General features: G+C 36.0%; 1 protein-coding gene, 1 long non-coding RNA gene and 1 pseudogene across 2 annotated transcripts; all 3 read right to left on the bottom strand.

The window, feature by feature from the left end:
• Positions 1–843: 843 nt before the first annotated feature.
• Positions 844–3408, bottom strand: LOC131321371 (uncharacterized; annotated as a pseudogene).
• An 18-nt stretch (positions 3409–3426) lies between these two features.
• Positions 3427–4224, bottom strand: LOC131320912 (uncharacterized). Its single transcript, XR_009198401.1, has 3 exons — positions 4085–4224; positions 3918–3974; positions 3427–3554 (listed from the first exon to the last, which is right to left on the bottom strand). It is a non-coding gene; the product is annotated as an uncharacterized LOC131320912 (long non-coding RNA).
• A 3598-nt stretch (positions 4225–7822) lies between these two features.
• On the bottom strand, positions 7823–17716 carry LOC131320911 (plasma membrane ATPase 4-like). Its single transcript, XM_058351820.1, has 16 exons — positions 17382–17716; positions 13168–13287; positions 12802–13038; positions 11605–12366; positions 11277–11399; positions 11083–11187; positions 10837–10981; positions 10580–10744; positions 10248–10486; positions 9933–9965; positions 9749–9830; positions 9495–9655; positions 9222–9395; positions 8772–8954; positions 8480–8661; positions 7823–8166 (listed from the first exon to the last, which is right to left on the bottom strand). Exons 1-16 carry the CDS (start codon positions 17430–17432, stop codon positions 8070–8072), a joined length of 2859 nt encoding a protein of 952 aa, XP_058207803.1. The 5' UTR covers positions 17433–17716; the 3' UTR covers positions 7823–8069.
• Between the last annotated feature and the right edge of the window lie 673 nt (positions 17717–18389).

Genomic DNA, 18389 nt, shown 5'->3' with positions numbered 1-18389 from the left:
CAAAATTTTCCCGAAAGTTTTTTTTCCTGACAAATGAACAACTAAACCTTAATTATTCTTGCAAAATTCTTTTGTCAAATGAACACTCACAGGAAAATAATTTTCTTTTTCTTTTACTTCACCTCACTTCACTTTTTCTGAGAACCAATTTTTCACACAACTTTCTCGACAACTGAACGGAGCCTAAGTGTTTATATCTAAAAATATAGTACTACCCAATGAGAAAATTACACGTGGCTTTAAATCATGTATGAACCAATCAAAACACATCATAGTTATGCTTAAGATACATGGGATCGAAAGGTGTGATTATAGTGTTTTTTTAGTGTCATACGATATCGTTTTGATTAGGAACAATCACGATATAGCCATAATATGGAAATTAAAGTAATCAGCCATAATATGGAAATTAAAGTAATCAAAGACAGGTGTCAAGAGGAGAATCAAGTTTTATAACTGATTACCCATTAAATCATTGAATTATGACGTCTGAAGACATTTTATATATACTAGGTGCATGCCAACGTGCAAAGCACGTCATTCATGCCCGTTGTATAGATGCTTTTTGGATTTTCTTTAAATTGTGGCTCTTGTTGATGATAGCAAAGGTTATAATAGCAAAGGTTATATGAATAAGTTTTTGCCTTGAACAAAAGGTTTCAAGTTATTCAGTTACTTGCATAACTTTTGTAATAGAGGAGTCACTCTTGGAGTCAATAATATACCCTATTGCAAATGGCCTCACAAGCCATAACTGCTTCTCTACTTGCAGCTCAATTAAATCAATGGTCAAAAAGAAACTCTTCCTAACCAAAAATCTATCACGAGAACCGTTAAACATAAAAAAGGCACATAAACTGCCATCTTGCCATTAGTACTCACTGGAAACCCTTAAAAGTGACGGTGTAAAAAAATATTAACCCCAACAAGGCAACAACAATCTCAGTCAAGCGTATAACGCAACCCATACCTCCAATATCTCAAGAAAATTGCCCAATAATCACAATAGCTACATAACATTCTAAAAAAATCCATGGCAACAGACAGAGTAACTTCAAAGACACAAACCTAAGGCGATCTATGATCTCTCCCTTTTCAATATGCTGATCCAGCATTTCAAGCACATCATCAGGAGTAACATAACCATACCTACAAAATAACAAGACTCATTGTTGACACCATAGCAACACCAAATGAATCCCTTCTACTAAAGGCTACAAGAGAAAAGGGAAAAAAAATTAAAGCAATATGCATTAAATGTGAACTAACCAGTGACCAGCAATTTTTCCCTCTGCATCTAGACTGAAAATATTATGTTCCCAGCATATCTATGACCCCTGATATGCGAACAAGCTCTCACAAAAACCTGATCTTTCAATCCCCTTGTTTCAATCTCCTCTTCAAACTTCTCAATAAGAACTGGTCCACAAACACCACATCTTTTATCCCTATTAGCATGAGCACAAATGAACACATGAGAACCAGCCAACACCTCTGGCACTCCTAATTCCCACGGTTTGCCACTCATGATTACATGCTCAACAAAGCTATCCACATATGAGTATGTTTGTTTTACATCCATTGCATCCGCTGCCATGAGGCTATAGAATTTTGTTGCAACTTCTGGAAATACTGTTGCCTCAATTGTTCCAGTTGGATCTATGATTTCCAGATTGAATTTGATCCTGCAAATTAGGGAGATTTCAGTATGTTTTGTCAGTTGTTTGATTAGGTGGTGTGGTTTGTGTTGGCAATGAGAGTTTTCTTACATATATGTCAAAAGAACAGTTACAAACATGCATGATCTAAAGGAAATTTTGCTGGACAAAATTCAAAATTAGATCAATGCAGAAAACATAGCAGATATCCCTGGCTTCTTCAAACATCCATCATCTCAAGACATGGTATTTTCATGGACTGGAATTGTGTGGTAACAGAAGTAACGAATAAGATTAGCGTAAATGAGCAAAGTGAAGGATCTGCAACAAAACAAAATCCAGAGGTTTTTTTACAGTAGTTATATGTAAAACACAGGACTCAAGAGAGAATTCTTAGGGCAAATAATGTTACCACTCTGCAATTCTAAAGCTTAGGGCATAGAGTTAGAACATGAAGACTTAAGTAGTAGAATTAGAAAGTAAGGAAGTCCTATTTTTTCTCACAGAGAAAAAAAGGGAGATTTTTTTAAACATAACAGTTAAACATATATACCAAGGTAGTTTAACATAACAGTTACCAATGCAATTTTTCCTTCTTTTTTTTCCTTTTAACATAACAGTTAGCAATGCAATTTTTCCGTAGTGCAGTTTTGTGTGGTTTTCCCTTAGTGCAGTTTTCTGTACTTTCTCTTATATGTGTATGTATGAATGGAGACATTCTAATAACTATAAAATAACATGCATGGTACGAATAAATACTATATGCATGAACTCAGTTTATGTGATAATGAAATAAAAATAAAAAAGATCACATAAACATGCATGCTCTGAAATGGAGAATACATCTACATGCTATCTTTTGAATGGCGATCTGAATCTTAACTTCTCTTATTACATAATGAGAGAACAGTTTACATGGAAGAAGCAGAGGAGGAAAAGAATACATGTACCAGGTAAAAAAGGTAGTGAGGATTAGTGAAGGTGTAGAAACAGCTTTTCAACAATTTCAGCAATTTAGGCACCAATAACTTTCAGCGTATAAAAACACATTTTCTGGAATACCCAACATGATTGCAGTAATTAGTCAACTAATTTCATATTCAAGTCCCAAGTTTCAGCACAACTAAGGTATATTTTGAGCTCTTGAACAACCAATTCAGTGGGTAACTTATACTACCAACGTATTTTTAGTCAAAATCCATAGGTTCTGCACTTTCAAGTTAAGTTTTAGCAATTTTCACCAAATCTAACTACATAATTTCTTAACCCAAGTTATGATGGTTTCATTATAGATCCTGGAAAATCAAACCACTGAAACTAATAATTGGTATCAAACTTGCATGTAGAGTAACATCTTACCAAGAGAAGCAAATCACGATTCAATAACCCAAATTCGTTCCTTCAATTCTTCTTTTCTGCTTGACCTTTTTTCCTCCCCTCTCTTCTCACACACCAACCGAAGAACCATATAACCAACTTTACCTTTCTGCAAAATCAATACCAACAATCACAATAAGAATCAATACCCAGAGAAATTAACACTAACAAGCACATACAAAACAGGCAAATCAGATATATAGAAACAAAATTCAAAGAAATCCGTAGATCTACAACCAGAAAAGATTAACACCCACAAAAAATATGTATACCTTGTGTGATTTCTAGTAGTTAGGTCACAAACCATTAATTTGGAACACACTCAACACAAAATGAGTAATGAATTTAGAGAAGAACTCCCTTACCTAGGCATGCATACTTGCAGGGATGAGGACAAAGAAGGGACTGATATCTCAATAGTCGTAGGTCATCATGGAACACAAACACCGACCTTGTATTCGATGGCAAAACTCGAAGTTAACGATAAAAGCCAAAGCTTTTACTTGATTGATAAACAAACTGTAAAGGATAAAACAAACCATAAATAATCATCACATCGTATAAAAACCACACGAAGAGCATCATAACATTTTTTTTAATTGAGTCCGTGAGATTATTAATCTTAACATGCACAAATCACATGTTTGTTGATTTTTAGATTTCAATTTATCACAACAAATACTCCATTACTTTTCATAAATTTTCCTGCACTACAAATTGAAATCTACACAAAGTAGGAAATCAAAATTTAACAAACAATCCATTCCTTCGGGAGGAAAATTTCAGCAGATTTAAAGTAACCGAAGTCAATCAGAAGTAAAGATTACGATAGCTAAAGTTCTTAACCAAATTGTACAACCGAAATCATCTAAGAGAACTTACCAAAAACTGTAACCTAAAAGAGTAGATCTGAAATGCAATCAGCTCTATGCTAAACATCTGCAAAGAATCAGTGTGAGAGAAAGACAGAGAGAGGGAGAGAGAGGGAGATGATGCAAGAGTGAGAGATAAGGAGAATCCATGCAAAAGAGAGAGAGCGAGTTACGCACCGGCATGGCAATGGCTGTGTATGTGGCCGGAGATTTTTTTTCGGGGTAAGTTGTGGCCGGAGATTTGGACTGTTCTGGTATACAATCGAGTGCAGAGAGAGAGAGAGAGAGAGAAGGAGAGGGGGAGATGGCGAAGGCCAAGAAGCAGGTATGTGTGGGAGTTGAGAAGGTGTACGTGTTCTCCATTCTAGAAATTTCTCCTCCTATCACGCCACGTACCCTACAATGTACAACAGAACAGGAACACATCACCAGCAGATGTGCACCCCCCCTTGCTGCCACGCAGCCCACTAACCAAGTGAAACCCAAAAACAAATGTCCACACCACACCACACCCCCCTTCTGCCTTCTGCCACGCAACTCCCAACCCAAAAACAACCTTTAAAAAGCCAAGCGAAACTGATTCTTATTTAAGAGGAGTAGGAAAAGCAGTTGGAAAACGAATATCTGTTCATAAAAACCATTTCGAAGCATTAATCCATGTTGCACAGGAATAAGGGAGCCCACGATCAATACATTCAACCACGTTTTACAACAACGAACGGGGGAAGTGAAGGAGTTTGCTGAAGAACCAAGTCAAATCAGATTGAAGGCAGTTATGTTCTTGGAGGGAAACCAAACATTTCGAGTCAAGTTTGAAAGAAGGGTTTTGGCGCTCAAAGGAAAATGTGGTGAACAAGAAGATGAACAAGCCCTTTGTCTATAAATAGAAGAGGCAGTTGAAGAAGAAGGGCCTGGACAAATCTTATCATCATCTGACAATCCATACACTAAAATGGTTGCTCAGAAATCTAAAATCTAAAGTAGTTTAGGACTTAGAGCATCCACAGTGGAATAATTAAAAGTAGATAATCAAAAATTGTCATATCATTTTTTGGTTATTCATTTAAGGGGTTGCTAGCAATGTAGAAGTCCATAATGGTACAATCAAAATTGACTAACCAAAACTTGCCACATCACTTTTTCAACATATAAAAATCTAGAAATTGTGACATAGAAAATAATTTTTTAAAATAGTTTTCAAACTAATAAAACAGGTTATTAGAAAAAGAAAAAATAGTTTTTTGAAACCTATGATTTTTTTTAAAAAAAAAAGGAGTTTTTGGTGAAAAAATTAAAGAAAAACAGTTTTTGAATAAAAAAAAGATTTAAGAATAAAAAGTTTCTCTTTTTTTTTTTCAAAAGAACAGTTTTTGAAAAAAAAAGTTTTAATAGAAAAACTGTTTTGCAATAAACTGTTTTTGCAAAAAAAAAACAGTTTTAATAAAAAACAGTTTTGAAAAAAACCATTTTTGCAAAAAAATAAAAACTGTTTTTAAAAGTATTTTTCTTAGAAATATGTTGAAAATGGAAGAGAGATAAGATTTTTTTTGTAATGATGGTATACGTGATTAAAAAAATGTGGGGACAATTAAATTTGATTATTGACAAAAAGTTGTTAGTTTTGATTATCCAAGTGCCAAAATTTGATGAGTTGCATAGAGGTTGCTAAGTTGGTTATTACAATGTGAGCTCTTTTTTGAGCAAATGTTGCTAACATTAGCAACTTTTTTGTTTTGATTATACTATTGTGGATGCTCTTAGGAATTAGTTCGAAGTAGCTATTAGTTAATTGTAGTTTAGCATTTTGCAAGTTCGAAGACTTATTCTGATGTAAGTTTGCTTTCAATTGAATTCAAGTTATCTTGCATCTATCTGTCTTTCCTTGTTGAGATCTTAAGATTAATTGTGTATAAATTTAATTTTGATTAAATTCAAGCGGGTTTATATTCAGTTATTTTTTTTGATTTCGTTGATTGAAGTGTTTTCAATTCAGTTTGATTGATACATTTTTAGAAAAATCCTCTTCATGAGGTAATCGAACAGATAATCACAATTGCCTGATTAAGTTAGTTATTATTGAGTTAATCTGAAAATGATAGATTTATATTCTTTTCTAGCACGCCCGCACATGATTATTTATCCAAGTATCCAAGTGATCAAACATAATAGCCAGAAACGCTTGGTCACCGAATCCTAAGCTGTTTGATATTATGAGATATTTTAGTAGTATTAATTTCGTTCAATATTTTTGGTGCTTGACTTTGAAAGCAACATGTATGTGCATATAGACGCATTTGGGAGGCTCTCATTTTGGGCTCGGATCCGGTCCATTTGTTCCAAACCAATTCGGTCCATTTGGGTGCATCGGAGCAATTCGAAAGTGTTTTGAACAGTTCAGATTTAAAGAGAGTATTTTTGACACCCCTTTAAATCTAAGCCGTCCAAATGGCTCGAATGCACCAAATGGATTGAATTGATCCGGAGCAATTAGACTGGATTCAGGCCCCTCATTTTGAGCTAATTACTTTTGTCATTGAGAAAGGACATGACATTCATTTTGCTGTTGAAAAACAAGGATCAAATATAGGTCTGGTTATCAATTTTGGTATCTTAAGTCAAGCATTGAATAGTTTGGTTTATTTCACTTTCACTTTACACGTAAATACATTTTCTGATCGTTAGTAATTTATTTTAATCAACAGGTATTTATAATCTTAACATGGGAATATTAATAAGTATTTAATAACATGGAGCTTAAAATAAAATTGAAATAAAGACGAGAGTGCAATTATAATTCTGTAATGGGTGAATTGTAATTTGTGTAATAAGAAATAGAATCATTGTGAGATTATGATTTCTTATTTAAACAAGGAGCCTAATTTAGGGAGCGATTATTCGCAGCCCCGTATTTTCTCCCTTAGCCCGTTAAAAATTTTCAATTATACTTGACAGTTAGTTACCAAAATTGAGATACATTTTCAGCATACAATTACCGAAATATAATATTTTTTTCAACAGCTATTTACCGAAAATGTATGTTCGGCAGTTGTTTACCGAAGGTTGAACATATTTTCGACATGTAGTTACCGAAATATAATCTTGTTTTCAACAGCTATTTACCGAAATGTTATATATGATTTTCAACAACTATTTACCGAAATGTAATAAGCTAAGAAAGAAAATACGGGGTTGCGAATAGTCGCCCCCCTAATTTATTTCTCCAAAGGTTCCTGCCCTAACCCTATAAATATACCACCTTTGTTCTCTAGGTCTCACGAGATTAGAAAAGTGAGATGTGAGAGAGAACAAACAATCACATGATTCAAGGAAGGTATAAGGGAAGATCGTAAGGTACGATCGAATCGAGCATAAAGCGTGCTATAACAAGTTCAATCAGCGTTCGTGTCGCAGGAGTTGAAGTAAAACCCTAGTTCCGTCCTGTAGGGTTTCACGTATATTTCGTTGTATAATTTGTGCGTATCATCACTGGGTCTTGGGGATTCAATTTCCCAACACCGATGTGTATGTATGTGTACCTTACGTGGGTGTGAATTCCCAGGCCAAGAAACAGAGGACAAAAAAGCTTTGAATAGTTTCTTTCTGCGCAAACGTTCTATACTTCAACTATTTTGTTTGTGTCAAGTCCAATCCAATTTTGGGCCTTTTTGGACCTCTCCCGGACCCGCATCAATGATCAGAATTGTTCATGGTCTCTTATTCAAATGCTATACTTCCAAGTTCCAACCAACCAGAAAGAATCAATCAACCAACCAACCAGGAAAATCACACATAAGTCTAATTTTGTCTTGCAACTACATAAGCAAACACTTCAAAAGTGGCATGCTCCAAAGTAGTAGCCGGACAGGGGAAAAAAAATGCCAAGGCATATGAGAGAGAGCAAGGATAAAAACAGAATGCAGCAAAATAAACAATTTTAGAAGATACGCTCATAATTTGCTCAGCATAAAATATAAAGAAGCCAAGCACAATGTTTTCTCTGGCCACTTGAAATACAAAAGAGAGTAAAAGGTAGACAGATATGGAAATTTACGGGACAGAAAGGTTCCTATTTTCTAGCTAGTGAAGGAATTCCCTTCTTCATGATTAGGTTTTTCTTGGGTCCGCAGCCCTTCCCCTCACGGTTAGTATTTGATGGAATATTTCAAACTGTGTAATGCTGCTGGATGGTATCAATGTCCAGCCCTTTCAGCTTCACCACTGACTCCACATGTCCCTTGAGCGTATGAAGCTCCCGAAGCCTACAACCACAGCATTAACACATCATTTTTAGACAAAAACGTGTACTTGGATGGAGCTGCATATCTCTCAGTGGGTTCAACTGAGCGGACTAAATTATGGGCATTTATATGAAATTTTCGACCCACTCAAGTCTTTGAAAAATAATCAAATAGGGGTCAATTCTTAACAAATAACAATCACAATTCTAGCCTTGCCAGTTGCCGCTGCTAGAAATGTTATGAAGGAAACAAAAGGACATTCTATCACTTTTCAGCTCCTAGGCATATCAAATGACAATACAAAGGCTAATAGAATGGCAACTTAGTTAATTACCTTGCAACCTCAGCTCTCCTCTTAGCTTGTTCAGCGATTTCTGACAGTTCTCTGTAGCTGCTTTTATCGTTGAAGACACTAGAGGTTTCTGGTGGCTGAAGCCCATGTAATGTCCTTTGAGCAAGTGCCCATTGAGCTTCCCTCTCCTCCTTGCCGTAATCTTTCTTTGAGGTGAAAGCAGTCTGAAATATTCAGAACAGGTTACTTGACCATTAATTTCAGAGAAGGAAGTTTATATAAACAACAAAGAGAGGACTTCCCATCCAAGAAAACATTTGTAAAGGTGAAATACCTTGTTATCTAACAAGTTGTTCCAAGCCTTGCCACTTAAGATATACCGAATGGCGAACTTCATCACGTCAAGTGGCACATAGAAGACAATGCTGTAAACCCAAATAACACCAGCCCATCCCCAACCACATCCTTTAATTTTAGCGAATCCCCAGTTCGCGTAGACCGCTATCAGAGTCGCCACCTGAAAAAGATCATTTTACTTGGGAACTTAATACATGCCATTAAGAGACTTTATTCTTCATAATATACTGAATAAACTACTACATGAGAACATGAGCCGCGGTTGGCTTAAAAAGTTAGGAACATAGAAACCAGCTAAAGAAAGTACAGACACTCGCATGGGTTTGGATCCTGCTGTTTGTGGGGCCCACAGCCATGCTAGCGTTCTGTATGTAATTTTGTGGTGTTTATATGTGTACGTAAAACTGTTGATGAATACAATGCTTACCAGTTGCGCAATCATGAAGGCACCCATCAGTAACGCTCCAGGGCGTTCAATAAAGGACCAGCTGCGAGATCGAGTGACAAATATCAGAGCCTGACTCACAATACTCACTTGCAGGTATAGAGCAGCCATCATTTCATTTTTGCTATCCTTTAATGGCCTTACACCAAATTTATCCTGGACCACGAAAAAAAAAATGAAAGTTAGGTCCCAAGAAAACCATCAATGGAAGAAAATAAGGTACTTGAGAATAAATATTAGAAAGCTGTTTCCTACCGGGAAGAAGTCAGTATCCTTCATTGCCCAAAAAAATATCACTGTCATCAATGCTAAGTAACTTCCAAGAACTATACCAGTAGCAAAGATCTCATTCAGTTTCCAGCTATCTGGCAGAGGAGATGGCTTCACCCGATCCTTCGATATTGTCATTATGGTTCCTTTAAGTACGTAGTTACACACTGGGTCAGAACTCGTAAACAACAGATTATGAGCGGCATATTATTCCCGAAAAATAGAAAATGAAGCCTCACCATCGTTTAGAATAGCAATGATCAAAACCATGAACGGAGAAAAGTCGAACTTCCATATCAAGGCGATAAACATAAACCCAAACTGCAACATGGCGATGAAAGAGAGAGAAAAGAAAATAGATTAGTGATTATCCATAGCATCAAAATAGCAGTTACATTGCTTAGACGGACAAAGTGAACTTACCACTATACGGATTGTTATGGAGACTGCATATATCTGTCAAAATGATTGAAGGTTAGTTAAAGACAGTCCAGTAAAAATCTTAAGGCTGTGTTTATATATCAGACTTATGCTGAGGTTTAGACAGGGAAAGGAAAAGGTAAAGGCATCAAAAAGTAGTTTAAAAAGTGAAGGAACCACATTTATTTTCCTCTTTCCATATCCATTTTCCAGTAATCCTTCCGCAAATCCATGATTCAAATTCAGCAGAAATACTAAATAGTCTGAAGAAGAAGAAGATGAAGAAGAAGACGAAGAAGAACAAGTAAAGAAACCAACTGTGTAATTCTTCATCCTCTGGAAAATAGCTCTACTGGTCAACACAGCACTGATGATGACACTCAGCCCAGGTTCTGTGAGCACAATGTCAGAAGCACCTCTTGCGGCATCAGTAGCATCAGCAACAGCAATTCCAATGTCTGCCTTCTTCAGAGCAGGGGCATCATTCACACCGTCTCCTGTCATTCCACATATGTGCTTCCTCTCTTGCAATTTCTTCACGATTTCATATTTATGCTCTATAGGTCAGAAAACGGAGATACCGAACCTTAGAATAAACCCAGATGGTAAACGTCATGTTTGTCTTCAGCAAGTACATGAAAAACACTCACCTGGAAATACTCCGGCAAACCCATCTGCCTTCTCGATCAATTCTTCAATTGGAAGGGCAGCTATAGATTCATCCTTGTGGTTACCAAGTAAAGAAGCAGATGGGTACATGTTCGTTCCCATGCCAAGTCTTCGTCCAGTCTCCTTAGCAATGGCAAGTTGATCACCTAGACATTAAAACAAGAACTAAGTGATCAAATTAAGAAGAACAAGGAAAAGAGGATGAACAAGAAGTAGAGTCTAAACACTTCTTAGTTACCAGTAATCATCTTGACATTTACACCAAGATGCAGAGCCCTGCGGATTGTCTCTGCACTATCATGCCTAGGAGGATCAAAGAGGGACAACAATCCAACAAATTGCCATGGCCCACCCGCACTTTCCTTGGTTTTCTCAGGCACTTCCTAAACACAACAAAAGACAATAGTAAGAGGGTAAGTTTTCAACTGAAATAGGAAAATATAAAACAAAATAAAATAAACACATTAAGGTTCGGATTGCAAACCTGGCTTGAAACAGCCAATGACCGGAGTCCACGTTCAGCAAACTTATCAATTATGGAATGGACCTTTTTCTTAAAATCTTCCTTGGCATTGCAAAGGGTTAAGATCTGTTTCCCAATAATTAAACAATGAATCAATTTGCTCTTGCTTCAAGAGGTAGAAAGCAACCAAAAGAAAAACAAGAAAAATAAGGTACCTGTTCAGGGGCACCTTTGCTAGCTCGATGCCATCTTCCCTCTGCATCAATGTAGGTTAAAGCAGTTCTCTTGTCCACGGGATTGAATGGGAAGAAATGCACCTCTCTAACACCAGCACGTGCCTAGAATTACATGGTAGTCTAATATAAGCCATCATTCTTTTCCGTTCCTCATCTTTCTCATATTTTCGTAACTTTTATCAATTTTAGATCAAAATTTGTGTCTAGACGAAATGACTTTATCCTCATTTTGGTTCATCAAAAAGTTGGTCCAAACTTGGTCTAAATTACAATAAAGCACAATGCAAAGGAACAGAAAGAGTGGTACCTCCTTTGGATCAGCTAGCGTCCCAACAATTGCAGCATCAATAGCATCCTGGTTTTCAGTTCTAGAAGCCCTAGCAGCAAGAAGCAACACATGATCTTTATCCACACCCTTTGCAAAAACTTCAATCAAGCTTTTGTCAACAGAAAGTTTGTTTAGGGTTAGGGTTCCGGTCTTGTCACTGCAGAGAACATCCATTCCTGCCAACTCCTCAATGGCAGTCATTCTCTTGGTAATGGCACCCTGCTGTGACAATCTGTGTGACCCAATAGCCATTGTCACAGACAAAACGGTGGGCATAGCGATGGGAATGCCTCCGATTAATAGAACAAGGAGATTGTCAATCCCATCTCTGTACTTCCTTTTTTGAATCGGGTACATAACAACAATCTCCACCAGTATTCCAACCGCAATGGAACAAATACAGAAGTTTCCGATTGCAGTGAGCACTTTTTGGAAGTGCCCAACTTGGTTTGTGCTGTCAACAAGATGTGCAGCCTTTCCAAAGAAGGTGTGGACACCAGTGGCGATGACAACTGCTTCGATCTCACCTTGTTTGCAAGTGGAACCGGAGAAGACTTCATCCGAAGGGTTTTTGGTCACTGGAAGCGATTCTCCAGTTAGGGCAGATTGGTCAATTTTTAAAGGATCACCCTCAAGGAGACGAGCATCGGCTGGGACGATGTCTCCCAATTTGATACTAATGATGTCCCCTGGAACCAGAATCGCAGCATCTTGCTCGCTCCATCGACCATCCCTAAGTACCTAGAGAGACAAGTCCCATCCAATAAGCTAAAGAAGGTTCTTCCTATATTATGCAATACCAGCAAAGCTAACTGCTTCAATAAATGGTCATTTTTATTGAGCTCAATTTATAAAACCCATTACTTACAGTGGTCATATTAGACAAGTATTATCATGTTGATTTCGAAAACATATCTAATAGTACTAAATTGAGGGAGCTATAGTAAAGATATAATAAAAGATGTAGTCTTCTTGTTTGTTTTACAGTTCATCATTTGTCGAGGGATTCAAACACTTGTAGCAAAAAACAAGTCCAACTCTTTCAATCTGAAGCTCACAATTGCAATTTTTAACGTGGACCAAAAATGAAAAATCAGTCCATTCCAAACCCAAATAAGCAAACCAAACATAAGGGTTGCACCTTGTACATTCACATAAAAAAATTTACTTCAGTACCTTAGTTTTTGGGGCAAGACCAGCCATAAGAGCAGCAGCAGCATTACCAGCATTGTTTTCTTCAATGAAACTGATGGTGGAATTGATCACAAGCAAGCAAATAATGCCCACAAAGTCCTGCCAATCCGGAGGCTTTCCTTCGCCATTAGCCAGCGCAATTGCCATTATTGCTGCCATTTCCATCACCCACGAGAGCGGATTCCACATGAACCCAAGAAACTTCAGTATCTTGCTTTCCTGTTTCCCAGAAAGACCAAAAAGAAGAATGAAGTTTCTACCCGTAAGAACCTGAGTGATAAGTTACGATTTTGTGATAATTAAAAAAAAAAAAAAAAAAAGCCATTGATCGCAAATGAGAAAAGGAACCTTTTTCTCTTCGAGTTTGTTTGGTCCAAAGATCTGAAGCCTGTTGGCCCCTTCCTCTGAACTTAAACCTTCGCTTGTGCATTTCAGCTGCTCAAACACTTCCTCAATAGGAACTTTTTCCTGTAAAATAGAAAGAAAAAAATGGCACCAAACAGCTCAGTACTCTTCTTCTAGACCACTCTGTTCAAACTTTGCAGTGAATTGGCCATCACAGAGGGAGTATAGTAGGAATTGTTACTACTTAACTCAAGAATTAGTTTATCAACTTTGCTGATACATCATGATTAGTCCTTAATTAATGTATCATGATTAGTCCTTAATTAATACTGTACTACTGGTTTTGTTCGTTAAACTCCTCATCCTTTTGACAGAACTGGGTTGACGTTATTAATAACTTTGTATATAAATTTCTTTAGTCCATAGTCAGAAGTTACTTGCTAGCAAACTGATTGAGACGCCAATTTATGAGTTTGACTCCCAAAGTATTTGTTCACAATGGTTGAATGATTTTTAATTTGAATTTTTTTGGGAAATTATTAAAATCCTGGAATTATCCAGCTTTTTAACCTCAGAAAATTGAACAAAAAGAAATTATAATTGCTGACAATACAACTGAGCTTTTGGATGAAACAGTTAATTTAAATCCCAATCATTTGCTTTGGGGTAACATAAGCAATGGGTACTAGGCAGGGGTTCCAAAACAAAATATATGTAGGCAGTAAATTTCCAAGAATCTAATTTTTCAAGAAAACAACAATATCTGAAAATGAATATTGAACTACTCTTGAAATGGTGAAAATGCTAATGTCATGTAAGCTTGTTGTGACTATATGGCCGCTAAGTAAGTGGACACCCAAATATTCGTTTTTGTTTGGCAGTAGTGAAAAAGGTATTAGGCTTAGTGGCCTGCATTTTATTAGGATGTGTGGTAGGATCATAGGTATCTTGTTCGGTAATTTGATTCGTTTATATTATAAATTTTAATATGGAAGAAACTATTCAAAAAAAAGCTTGGCTTGGTCATATTATTTTATACACAACCTTTAAAATTTTTAATTAAATTGTAGTTCTCGTTCATTAAATTTAAAAAGAATCCCCTAAACTGAACGATGATTTCAACTGAAGAAATCATCAAAAAAAATATTATTGGTAGGGCCCGGAGGCCCCAACGGCACATTGGGGTCCCACAAAGAAGTACAGTCCAAAGAAAAGAATGGCATAGGATTGCTAACCCAGAAAGTAAAAACTGTGGAGATAAGAAACGTATAGACACGCGCGTTTTCTCACGCACAACATCAAATTCCCCCGAAAGTGGGGTAGCTTTGAAATATTAACCAAAATCAGGGGAAATGTGATACTAGCAATAAATAAGAATTGAGGAAACCAAGAAATATGTCAGTGATAGTCAGCTCTCAGAGCCGTTTATTAACAAAAAAGTGCAATACAAAAAAGGAATTAATTTCACACTTCCCATTTTAATATTCACCCTCCCTATTTAAATTTTTAATAAAAAAGATTACATATACTTTTAACACTAAAAAAATATAAAATAGAGTGTGAATATTAAAAAGGAGAATGTAAAAAATCACTGTCCTACAGAAAAAGATAACAAAAAGAAGCATATGCTCCTAATTAATGTTCAAAAAAAGTTTGTGAAAACTTATAAGAGAAGCATGTAATATTTTTTTTAAAGCCCATAACTTTTTTAGTATTGACCTTCATCATCACCATTCAATTTACCATTTGTTGAGTTTCTAATAAAATTTTGTTGTTGCCGATAAAAAAAATATCATCACCGTTCATTTCACAATTAAATTCCATGACCCTTATTTTTTTTTAAATTTCAAAAATATTATTTATACTTTAACTACCATTCATTTCAAAATTTAATTGCGTGCCCGGAAAATAAAAGAAAAAAAGCTGAAATCATCAAAACCGCTGCACTTTCTGTTGGGGGGAAAAAAACAGTGAGTTTTGTCTTTTACAGAAAATGTTTTGGTACCACGGAAAAGTACCACTCCTATATCTTGCAACAAAAACTAGACCTTGAGTTAGAGGTAAAACAAACAAGATTAGTTCTGATAACGACTAGATTAGGTGCAAACATGTTTAATGCATAGTAATCAAGGCCCCTTTGGATGTTGGGTTGTCTTTCTAATTTGTCACTTTTCCTCTTGTAAACACAACCCTTTCAACAAATTATTGCATTAATACCCAATTGATAACTCAAGTCTCAACAAAAATGAGCTTCTAAAACTTCAATTTTTTGGGGTCAGATTGCAAGAGAAATAACTCTTATAAATCTTTTAGACTCATGAGCATGGATGACTTGTCTTTTATTGAGCCAAAAAGGGGACTAGTCGAAATGCATGTAAGTAGGTCTGGATTCCTCATCTTTAGAAAAAAGATTAGTTGCAGTCTCTACCTTTTTTTAAGTTGCACTTCTTTTAACGGTTTCACAATAGTAGCCCACATGGTTATATTCGCCACCTATCTTCTTATCTTCTTAGGCACGCAAGCAAATATGCTTCAAGTAAATTCGAAAAATTAACAACTACTACTTTAAGATTCATAAACAGAAAAATATGTTCATTTTTATATTTTCCTAAGGGTTTGTTTGGAACTTGTGGGGACAAAGAGAAAAAAAGAAAGAAATAAACAAATAAATAAATTCTTCATTTGTTTGGTTAGTAGTGGAGAAAGAGAACAAACATGTAACAATTAATATACAATCACACATATTTACACACACAATCACACAAATTCACTCACATCAAACATGAGGCCCACACAGATATGAGTGAGTTTGTGTGATTGTGTGTGTGATTGTGGCATAACTGAACATGTAATAGTAAAGAAGAACAAATAGATTAATTTAATTATTTTTCCTTCTTTTCTCTTCTTCAATTTCCAAAGAGACCCTAAGGCTTAGTCAAAGACTCCACATCGTTCAAAAGAAACCATCATCGCAAAGAAATTAATGGAGTTACAGTCAAGTCCCAAAGGAAAATAGTTTAAAAAGAAACAAACAAACAAAAGAGAATAACAAATTTACCAAAAAAAAATTATAACAAATAAAAAAAAATCCGTGAATTGATTTTCTGAACATGCAAGTCACAGTTTAGATACATGAAAGGTTTATCAGTTCAACTATTCATATTCATGTGAATTTTTTTTTTTAAAAGAGGCGATTAACTTGAGAATTTTGACAAGGAATACTCATATAGAGAACCTATAGTTATATATATCGGTTCACATACAAAACCATGTTCGGTTTGAATTTTGGAGACCTTTTTTAGAGTAACAAGTGTTGAGAGATGGAAAAAAATTATTAGAGACCGTGTGCACGAACAAATGAATACAATCTAAAAAAAGTGCTCCCTCCATCCCCTTTTGGTTTGTTCGAAAAGTCATGTCATTTTAACTTAAAAACAAAGTTACTTTTGAAGATAAATATTAAGAGCTAATTATCTCAACGAGATCGTTTGAAGGGAGGGGGAAAAAAAGTCAAAAGGTTTATTGTGTGTGAACAAAATTGCTCTTCATGGCTGCATAAAAGAAGTCACGGAATTTTAACCCGTGAAAAGAAGATCAAAAACCTTTAAAAATCTGAAACTATATATAAATAAAAAAGATACTATATGGGAGTAAAAGAGAAGTCGCGATATCTACGGCGTAGAATCAGCTTTATAAGTTTGATAATATCAGCAAATAGTTGCTGAAACCAAAAAACAAACTAAAATAATCGCATTAAAGAAATCTGTATCGAATCAAACCCCAAAATCAAAAAATTTATGTTGAGCACCTAAAAGTCCCAACCTTAATCCAAAATCGATTTTGTTCACCGTATATATCCTTTTAATTTGCAGAAGATTGATTGAGAAAGTGGGTGAACCCCTCCTTAAAACAGGGGACTACACCATTTTTTGAATTACTAGCCACCTCGACTAATTCTGGGCTCGGGAGTTAATGACCGGACGATCCTGCGGTCGCTTTAAATGAGTTGATAGCACATGAAGGTTTCAGAGCAAAGACAAGACCGAATTGTTTTCTTCTCAATCCTCACAGATCTGAATTCCAGACTTGCATTTTCCGGGAAAATGAGAAGGGAAACCAAATCCCAGATTCAAAAAACTCGTCCAAAATCAAGAAAAAAGTTTAATAGAAAAAGAATCATGCAGAGAGGGACGAGAAAGAGAAATGAGGATTATTACCAGATCAACAGTCTCGTTCTTGATCCCTTCGAGACTCATCGATTTTTCCATCTCGATCGCCAACAATTAAGCTTCGGAAAGGAAAAAAAAACAGAGAGGGAGAGAGAGGGGGGAAGAAGAAGTGCTAGGAGATTCAATTCATTGAATGAAAATTTCTCAATCCCAAAGAAGAGAAAACTACTACTCCAGTATAAGGATAGTAGTAGTTAAACAAACAATATGATGACAGCGGGTGGTGAGTTTCTCAGCATAGGCTTATGTGCGGCCCTCTTTATATATTACTCCTTCGGTCAACAAAAATGCATAATCACCACTCACCAGTCACCACCCCTTTGATGCCCCGCCCTTTGATGCCCCTCCCTAGTCCCTACACGCGCACCCCCTTTTTTTTTTTTCTCTCTCTCTTTCTTCATACATAAGCGGGGCCGCTGGAGTTATGGAAGAGTTAGTAAGTTAACTCACAGTATATTTTAAAGGCTTTTTATAATTTTGAATTCCAAACTTTTATGACGGGGCTAGAACCTTGGCTCACACATGGGAAGAACCAGGAGATGTCAACTGAACTAGAACTCATTGGCTCAATCCCTCCTCTCCCTATCTCTCTCTCTATCTCTTTAGAATAATGATTTGGTGTTTTGCGGGCACATACGCATAGTCGCATACACATATTTTAATTTTGGGTAATAATACTTGATGTGGAAAAGATTGGGACATTATTATGTGACGACACCCTAAGAGCACCCAATAATCCTCTTTGCTTTTAATTATACGAGTTTCTGATTGTTTGACCTTTTTTAGATTTTCGGTATACATTCGCATGAAATAATAGCATATTCGCGTACATAATTTCGTGAAATTATTTAAAAGAATTTAAAAAATTATTGAGATCTTTTAAAGATGTTGGAAGATGTAAAAGATATCTACGAATATACAGTACTTGTTAATCCTAACGTCCCCAAGATTATCTCAAAACAAAACAGAAAAAGAAATCCTGACATCCCCGAGAAA

This window comes from Rhododendron vialii, chromosome 3a (genome assembly GCF_030253575.1).
Source record: "Rhododendron vialii isolate Sample 1 chromosome 3a, ASM3025357v1".
Classification (NCBI taxonomy): domain Eukaryota; kingdom Viridiplantae; phylum Streptophyta; class Magnoliopsida; order Ericales; family Ericaceae; genus Rhododendron; species Rhododendron vialii.
This window is presented reverse-complemented; position numbering and strand designations above follow the sequence as displayed.

Coding starts and splice junctions, on each gene's coding strand:
- LOC131320911 (XM_058351820.1), bottom strand. CDS start 17,432: ATGGAAAAATCGATGAGTCTCGAAGGGATCAAGAACGAGACTGTTGAT. Junction 13,288..17,381: donor AGAACGAGACTGTTGATCTG/GTAATAATCCTC, acceptor TCTATTTTACAG/GAAAAAGTTCCTATTGAGGA. Junction 11,400..11,604: donor CGCTAGCTGATCCAAAGGAG/GTACCACTCTTT, acceptor ATGTAATTCTAG/GCACGTGCTGGTGTTAGAGA.